The sequence below is a fragment of the Morone saxatilis genome, unplaced genomic scaffold, assembly GCF_004916995.1.
Source record: "Morone saxatilis isolate NCDOM2014 unplaced genomic scaffold, NCSU_SB_2.0 Contig19, whole genome shotgun sequence".
Lineage (NCBI taxonomy): Eukaryota > Metazoa > Chordata > Actinopteri > Moronidae > Morone > Morone saxatilis.
Window position 1 is genome coordinate 13,479,813 of NW_023339751.1, and position 9,341 is coordinate 13,489,153.

The 9,341-nt window shown below is 41.7% G+C and overlaps 1 protein-coding gene across 8 annotated transcripts in view; it reads left to right on the forward strand.

Moving 5' to 3' along the window:
• The window catches only part of LOC118329332 (transcription factor COE3), a 67,229-nt gene extending 65,240 nt beyond the window's left edge, over positions 1–1,989 (forward strand). For 5 of the 8 annotated variants that reach the window (XM_035663460.1, XM_035663465.1, XM_035663461.1 and 2 more), the window contains exon 16: positions 190–1,989. In XM_035663460.1, coding sequence (XP_035519353.1) covers positions 190–221 — 32 coding nt within the window. In that variant the 3' untranslated portion in view covers positions 222–1,989. The remainder of the gene's footprint in view (positions 1–189) is intronic. The other 3 variants (XM_035663466.1, XM_035663467.1, XM_035663468.1) reach the window with 1 other exon arrangement.
• The last annotated feature ends 7,352 nt before the right edge of the window (positions 1,990–9,341 follow it).

The window sequence follows — 9,341 nt, forward strand, 5'->3', positions numbered from 1 at the left end:
ATGGCTAGACTCACACATGCACACACACACACACACACACACACACACATACATGCACCAGCACACATGCATACATATACACACACACACAAAATAACAAAATTTCAAATAATTTTTCAAATTTATATCCATACCTGTTTTAGCCCAATAAACTAATATTGTTTCTCTTCCTGTCTCTGTTTTTTCCAGCCATGTCCGGCCTGGTTGTCCCTCCAATGTAAATGCACTTTCATCATCTCAAGCACCAGTCTACACACAACCACTTCACAGGACACCCCCTCAGCACACAGCAAAAACGCTGGTGTAATGTATAGTCAACTGCTTGTTCTGTTTTTAAAGATGAAGAAAAAAAAGAGAAAAGAAAGAAATGATTTTTTTTCCTTTTAAATGACTTTCGCAAAACCTGCAGAAAAAAGGATTTCATGAGGAACAATATTTTTTTTTCTGTGGGATTTTTTGGTTTTTTGCCCCTCATTTTATCACCCTTGAAGAGGACACAGGATGACGAAGGGTTTATTTTGTATAACTTGTCGGGTTGCGCTTCGGCCTTGGATATGTCCAATCAACCACACATTCAATACTGGAAGGGACTCTGTGGACTCACCATCTGGTTGTAAAGTAAAAACACTGATGTACAGTACATTTGCCAATGAACTTCAGAAATTGTTTTTCTGTTTCAACTCTCTTTTAATAGATTCACAACAGTTGTGTGTCTTTATAATGTGACTTTTTGTATTTTTATGTGTGAGAAAAATACACAGGGGCCAAGACAGTTTGAATTTCAACTGGAAAATATATGAGATATATAATGTAGAAAATTGATCATAAAAGTACAACAAATACGAGTAAAAGGGGTGGGGCTGGGTGGGTAAGGTTGTATCATGTTTCATTCCTGCATTTTAACTTAAATTTTGTAATTTATTGTAGCTAGAACTCATCTTCAAAAGTAAAAAAAAAAATCCTCTTTGATTCAACAAGCACACTGACGTGTACAAAACACTGCTCTGTTGATGAATATGATGTACTTCCATGTCTAGAGCTTCCTTTTAAGCAAGTGTGTTTTGCCATGTTTTTCAACTTTTTTGCTAGCACTGTATATTAATGCATTCCTAGGCTACTGTGAAGTCTGTTTCTTGTTGATGAGGAGCAGTCTCCCCCTTCTAGCTCCAACTCCCTTATGTGTTTTATATGTGGTTAAAAATTGTAGACTATTGTGATATTGCCAAACTTGTGCTAAATATTTATACATCTGTCTTTTTCATGTTCTTTTAGATCAACAAAAAACATTTAAAAAACAAAATTAAAATCCATTGAGAATGTAGGAGTATAGTAGTTCATTGTCATATTTCTGTTCAAATACACACTTGCGCTCACTGAGGGAAATTTTGTAACATATCAACTATAAATAATGTATTTATCTCTGAAATTTTGTATATTGCTTTTCATTATGTATGTATTAATCGTCATGCCCTTAATATAGTGATGCAGCACAGATAATTCAGCCAAGAACTGTTGCCTTCATTTGTTTTCTTTTTGTATTTGATGAAATGCAATGTGCATATATTTCATGTGTATCCTCAAAATTTGTGTTACTCCGTCAAGACTCTCTGTCCATTTTTTAAAGGGGAAGTCAAACTTCATTGTTTATTTTTATATTGATTTTAAATTATCTATACAGACCATTTTGGAGAAAACTTTGTTGGTTGTATTGTCAAATAAATTGTTTGTGACCCATATGATAGTTGTTAAGATCCAATAGAGACTAATGTGCATGAGGGACAACCTTGGAGATAAAAAAACACTCCATTTGTGGTTGTATTTTTTTCTGTTTTGTAGAATGTATAGAAGTCATTTTTACTCACCACTTATGACTCTGCCACATAGCTTACATGTGTTTACAGGGAAGAAAATTTAAAAATGTCAACATTTGGAATGGAAACAGAAATGAATAAGTGATGTTTTATTAAAATTTTCAGTAAAAACACAATAGCTCCTCAACTGTGGACTTCTTCAGTTTTAAGTACAGTTTGGCTGGCAGACAAACTGACAATCAGGACAAAAGAAAAAGACAGTAGAAACTTATGAGGACAAACCTGTGATTCGTCTGTAAGTTGTAGTGTTTAGACTTTGCCATAGAGATAACTGTTTGAAACCTGTGGAAAAGTGTAACATCCATAAAAGATGAAAACTGCTCTTTACTCATATTCTTTCAGCAAAGCACTCTGACATTGTGACATATTCCTACTGGTCTTTGTATCAGCATATACTGCATCTGTGGTGCTTCAAAGGTTCATTGTAGTCATTCATAAACAGTGCAAGCTTTTTATTCAAAGCACCCCAAATGGGGCTCATTCAAATCCCTCATTTCATTGCATTAAGCCACCTAGTTAATAAAGAATCAATACATTGAAAGAGCAAGGTTATCCTTTGTCTATAAGGGCTGGTATCGTTTTGAACCTCGTATAGTTTGAGCGCTGAAAGGGGGGCCACTGTGAAATCTATACTCATCAAGTGGGTCAAACAGAAGGATAGAAGTGTTTGAGGGAAGAATAGTGGTTCTCCTTAAAAACAACTGAGCATCTTATCGGGCATCCTGAGTGGACGCGGAGAGCAGGTCACAAAATGTCAATTTCTCATCAAGGCAACATTGTCCGAGGCCACCTCTTCCTTTAATGCACAATTAAATGACAGCAACCTGAGTGGCAATCAGCATATCACAGCTTATTATGTCAACCGGCATGCACGACATCTCACAGCACGGGGAGATAGTCCAGGACCTGCTGATAGCGCAAAGGACAGATACACTCAAAAGAGCGATTTAATTTTCAGCTGCGATCGCCCTGTGCTTTAAATCATTCCCTCGATAATCCAATGTGTCTGATAACAATAGCCACACATCTGCTTCCTGACATTGCATTATCTGTTTCAGATACACATACACAGGTTTGGATCTATCGCCTTGCTTAGTGCTGTCTCTATTATTCAATAACAAATGTTTGTTGCACAAACTGTATGTTTATTTTGTCTTAACTGCCTGCTAAATGAAACCAAGGAAACTGTCTGTCATTGCAGAAAGAACTGAGAAAAAAGAAAAAAAAGGCACAAAAAGAACAATTATGGGGCTAAAAGTACAATCAAAAAAACGACAGTTGTTGCCACTTTTAAGAGCCCTGAAGCCTGGCAGGCAGGCTGGAGGTACAGTATATTGTCTCAGCAGGTTTCCCTGTACCCAACGACCAGCTACTAGCTCTGCCACACCACTCAATCATCGTGAGAGCCTCTTTATTGGAGAACTCTAATGGCCACCCTCCACCATGATCTTAATGTGTGCATTAAATATTTATAAATCCTGGGTCAATAATGCCCCATAACCAGAGCCTGACAGACCCCCACCATACCATGTGGCTGCCTCCCTCTCAAACACAGGCAAAGGTCATGAGGTCACGCAATCAAAGGAGAGCGAGGCTCGCCACATCCATATGTTGCCACTCTTATCAAGACTTTCCTCAGTACTGGTTATCTGTCAAAGGAAAGAAATATTGAAAGCAATATCGATCTTAACTAGCCTTGTGTTGCCGAGGGCCACGCTTCAAACATCTGCTCGTGCATTGTTATATTTCAAAAAAAAACCTCCTCTCAATAATATAAGCCTGAGCAGTAATATTGAACATCTCTGTCTGACGCAGGCTGCCTGAGCATGACAAATAACCACGTTATTAACAAACATCACCGGAAGATTTTTAAAAGTTGATCTACACCCGCTGAATATTTCTTAATTAGTGCCGGGTTAATTGTGCAGGCTGGCACCTACATAGGTGACTCAGTGGCTTTACGTGAGCATATCGAAGCTGCGCTCCTGTGCTGTTCAGGTGAAAGATTGTGCTCCGGTGATAGCACACACAAAAGAGCGGCCGGACAATGAGCCAGTCAATGGAGAGCCCCAGTTGAAAGAGCCACAATGGCCGTGCATGCTGGGAATTGGGCTGGATGATATAAAGGAATGAAACCTTCATTGAGGCCATGGAGGACAAGCATTCAGAAAAGAGGTTTTGTTTGCTCTTTATCAATCTGCCGTTTCCCATGAGAAAAAACAATTCAAACTGACCTTAAAAAGAGAATATTACCTTACGCATCCACTCCCTATGTAACTCTTATTGAGCGACTTATATATTCACTTTTAATGGATGTTGATGTGATAATACCTTTGTGCCAATATGTGTACAGTGTTGAGACAGGCCGTAAAACTAAAAGGTGGACGATGGTTTATCTTCTCTGCTCGATGGGCAGTGCTGAGAAGTACTTTTTAAGGATTTGCTCTTGGACAGACAGGATTTGTGTAACCGCTGAGTGATGTGTTTTGCGAAGGAAAAAGGAAAACAACTCTCGTGAAGTTTATACATGAGCGCGATACGGCTGCTGTGACTCATAAAAACTGCACAACTAGAGATCATAACTTTGAGATGACAATGAATCAAAATAGGGAGTCTGACCTTTTTTGAACAATTCCACATGTGAATCAAAACAGGGAATCTGACCCTTTTTCTTAAACAGTCCCACTTTAGCACAGTCTCCTGTCTGTGAATCGGTACATCAGATAAGACACTGCTCCCCTGCTACTATACACTGGGAGTCAGCTTTGCAAGGAAAACTCCAGATCCTCGCAAAGATTTCCACTTCACTCACTGCAGTCAAGGAGGATGAGCAAAGTATCCCAGTGCTTCAAAATCCATTAAACTTGTATTTGGGTGTCATTTGATACTTCATCAATGTTTCAGTGCATTTCAAACCCACAAATGCAGGATTTACCCCTGGTAGAAATACAGTATTCACTATATTTTGCTTCTATGAACTTCACTTAGTCCAAAAATTACACTGTAAAGATTGCCTGGTCAGGGAGTGTTAGGCTACGGTGATAAAATAATATCACTTGAACTGTATTTTCTGCCACAGTCTCCACCACATAGAGCTCCTTTCATAGCACCCCTCTGTAGTGCTTTGTCCAGTAGTTCTGGATATGATATCATCTATTAATAATGTATTGGCAATGGATTACATAAAAAGGGACCAGAAATAACATCCAATATTCATGCCCCCTGAGCTTGACTGTGTCCAATCCGTTTGGCCCATAAAACCTTAGCCCCATTTCCATATCCGCTGTGGGTCACGACAGGTCTGCCTCACAAAGGCTCACAGAACAGCTCAACTCAGGAAAAGGGCAGTAAAAATCGGGTGGATTTCTGAACCCTTATGAAACAGCCCCCCTTTGGAAAAAAAGTGAAAAAGCCCTTTTCCGATTTCAGCGCCTGTGAAAAACCTGGTACTGTATTTCCCTCTTTAATTGTGCCACTTGAGAAATTGACGTGCCTCTGAAACATGGCATGAATCTCACAGTTATTGCAGTCCCCTTGGCAGGGAATGTTGATACAACATCTGCATGCTATAGAAAGTAATGGAAGTAGCAGAGGTGGCAGCTGCAACTCTACAGGAAGTGTGCCATTTTCAGGCAGTGCTGCTGTGAGAACCACTAACTGCCAGCCTGGTCTTGCAGGCAGCTCTGATTGCCAGGACACTATGACAAACACGCAGGGGCTGGGAGTGTTGCATCCTGGGGGATGACAGCTTCTGTTTGATTGTCAATAAGGCTCATTAGCAGAAAAAATGGAGAATGCGAAAAGAGATTAAATGGCTTGAGACAGGGTCCCCCTCATTTTTCATTACAGGGGATTTATCAGAGCCTTTATTTCATCAATTCCACAAAAAAAGGAGAAAAATCACTCACCCCAAAAAAGTAAAATTTTGCTAAATTTATATTTATAAAATTCTACACATTCCAGATGTTGTAATACACTGCAAGCAATTCCATCAAAACAGACCCAACAAGTGCTAATCAAGCTCTTTAAACACCATCCACACCTTACATAAAACTCTCTCATCCCCGCTCCCAGCGACTCTCATCTTAAGAACAGTGGCGGATGTTTCCCTCCATCTTAGGGAGGAACGGCCAACAAAGCAGCGTGTAAGGGCCTTTCCCTGAAGAGTCCTTGTCACGCCGCGCCAAACCTCTGTGATTATCGTTGTTTTTGCAGAGAGTGTCCATGCCTGCCAATACCGCTGTTCCATAAATGAATTTGGCCCCTCGTCAACGAATTACCTAACACGCAGAACTGTGTATGTGTCACATCCAATTCCAACTCACCGGCTTTGGTGGTGTGTGTCAGCTGGAGGACTTAATCATCAATCGTCAATCATAATAAGCGAAGCACATTGATAGGGCTCCTTTTTTTTTTTTCTCTTACACTGTTAAATAAAGTGTAAAGGGAGAAGTTAAAACTGACCTTGTTAAATTGGGACCACAATTTATATTCCTAATTTAGTGTATGGATTAATTAGTCTTGTGTGTGTGTATATCAGTTTCCATGTGGTGGAGCTTAGGAGCTATATCTGCTTTCATAAAGAAACTCTGGAATGATATCTGTCAGTCTAATCTTGATGTTTTTGCTCAGAACGGGCTTTGCATGTTTTTAGCTGCACACTTTTAATTAATGCTTAATTGGACAATTTATAGAGAGGACTTTTCCACCATTAGACGCCAATCAATAACCCCTATCTCACATCATACAAAATTAATCAGTATGACCCGTCATCAGGCCTTAATGCAACCACACACACACACAATCACACACACAGACAGACACACACACACACACGTAACATGGCTAACTGGCAAAGCACGCATTTTGTACAAGGCTGAGGAATCTGGCTCATATTTTCCCTCTCCCTGATCCAATCCACTCCTCTCCCCCGTCATATAGATCGGAGTCTGCGGGGGCCAGAGGCGCTGACAGAGCCCAGATGCTCCCAGTCTGTCTGGGGGACTGGGGAGACTGGTGCCATGGGGTCCTGGAGCCTCTGAAGTGCCGCCCCTCCGTCAACATGACCAAGGCTAGACCTGCACTTTCTCCAGGCTGAGACACTCTCCTTACCACACTGACAAGTAGCGCTGCATAGTCACAGATTGATACATGCAGGGATACATGCTCACAGGCACCCGCTCCCACATAATGTATGGCCGTTCATCAGCCGTTCCTAATTAGAGACCCCCAGACCAACACTTGAGTTCATAAGGTTACAATGACACACTGATACAAGGTTACTAACATGCACACACTTGCATGCTGATGCCTCTTAGGGTTTCTTTTACTTTCTCATTTAATCCTGCTCTTTCTCATCACCACTGTCCTAAACTTGCTCATGTGGAGGGGGTTGGGGGGGGTGTCTCTTTGTTCTAAAGAAACAAAAACAAAAAGAAAAAGGCACCATACGAATCCTCCATCCACCCGCTTTCTCTCTCAAAACACAAAGATCATTACAAGAGCATCAAAGTATGCCATGTTTGAAATGATATTTCTCTTTGTAGTTGTGGCGTAGCGTGGAGTGTGTTGGTATTAGATGCTGCTGTGGCAGCTGTCGTGGCTGGCTGCGCGGTGCCTCGGTGTCAGGGCCTCCGAGGCCAGGCTGTCCCGGCAGACAGACAGAGGGGGAGGAAACCTGATAGTGCAGCCAAGCCCCAGTCTAATGTCTGTCTATCCAGCTATCTATCCCTGTGTCTATCTGTCTGACTGACTGTTGGACACTTCCTATCTGCATGCCGGATACTCCTTTGGCTTCCCAGTAGCAGTGCACCGCTTACAGCTCAGTTAATATGTTCCAAAAAGTTTTCCCTCTTTTTTTTTTTCCTTTTTTTAAGCGTACAAACTTCTTAGGAAGAATAAAAGCAGCTATTTATGAATCACTGATGTGGCTGCAGGATTAACTTCTGCAGGGTCCCCGCTAAGCCTGCGCTCGTACCGAGGGGTGCAGGTTGTGATAACATTAGAATTATGAGCCGACATGTATGAAGAGCAAGAGATGGAAGCACAGAGTGTGTTTGTATTTGATGTGGGGGCAGAAAATTGTTCTATAATGAGGAGGGGTGCCAGGATATGAGATGGGAAGTGGGGAGTTGGAGACAGGATATAAGTTATGAGAAGGAAACTAATGTTAGGAAATGCAGGGGTTGTTGTTGTTGTGGCTGTATAAGCTAAAATGTATCTTACTACTATCGGCCATGATTAATACAGCCTGGCCAGGTCAAAACCCTGCACTACGGCTACGAATGCCACCAACCATATCCTCGCTCTTTCTGGGGCTCAAATGAGTGTGTGTCGTATGTGAAAGAGAGTGTGTGTGAGAGGGGGTTAATAAATGTTGAATCAAACGCCGCACGAGACACTCACACTCCTTAAGGGTTGCCCATTAGCGGTGTGTGGGTGCATGGGGAGTTTATCAGTGTCTGGGTGATTTATGAAGTCAGACTCAATATCATCCACTTCACCCACACACATATGGACATACACATGTGCACACACCAACACGCATGGCCACATGCTCTCTCACACACACACTCACACGCACGAGCATGCAGCACACGCACTCATGAAGCCTCTCTCTCTCTGAAATGGAGGCAGATATTAGGCCAAAATTAAAGGTTTCACAGAGATTAACAGTGCGGATGATGAGATCGTCTCAGCCTCTTTTAATCTAATTCCTTTTTATCTCGGAGCCAGCATGATACGGAAGTGGTACACATGGTGAAAATACAACCACAAAATAATACAGACATAATGATAAGATGACTACTAATACTTCTAAATACAAAAATGGCACAGAAATGTAAGAATGGAGAAAATAAAAGGTGTGAAATATTTTAAAGAGATTCCTCGGGTCCGTAAGCAATTATGTGGCCAATTACTGGCAGCACGTCTGAAGCTTTGATGCTGGACTTGTTTTTTACCATCAGCCACAGAACTCTACAGACATCAGTATCTCTGGTTGCTAAATTCATAGCATTCCTTGGAATTTACTTAGCCACAAGCAAAAAAGGAGGGTGCTTACAGTGCACTTCAGAGTGCGCCTGGTTTAAATGGGACCCCTTGTGGCTGTGTCACAGCTCCCTTCGTTAGGGGGCTGACTGTAGCCTGTAGTCACCACAGGCATCATTAGCCCTCTGTGAAACCACAGACTGAGTCTCATTCTTCATCTGCCTGTCTGCTGCCTCAACATCTACGCTGCGATGGTGCTCCAACGGCAGAGTAAGTGAGTCCAGCAGCACGGCAAGACAGCCGCACAGAGCTGATCGGATAAGAAATTCAAAAATGCAGCAAAGTTCAAATGTATTCAGTGAACGGGCCACTTGAATTGGTTCTGCAAAGGTTAGAGCCGAGGTTATTTTTGGAGGGTGGATTATTAGGCTACCTGGGCTGAACCAGAAGAGGAATAACTAGTAAGGCAAGTAAGGGTCA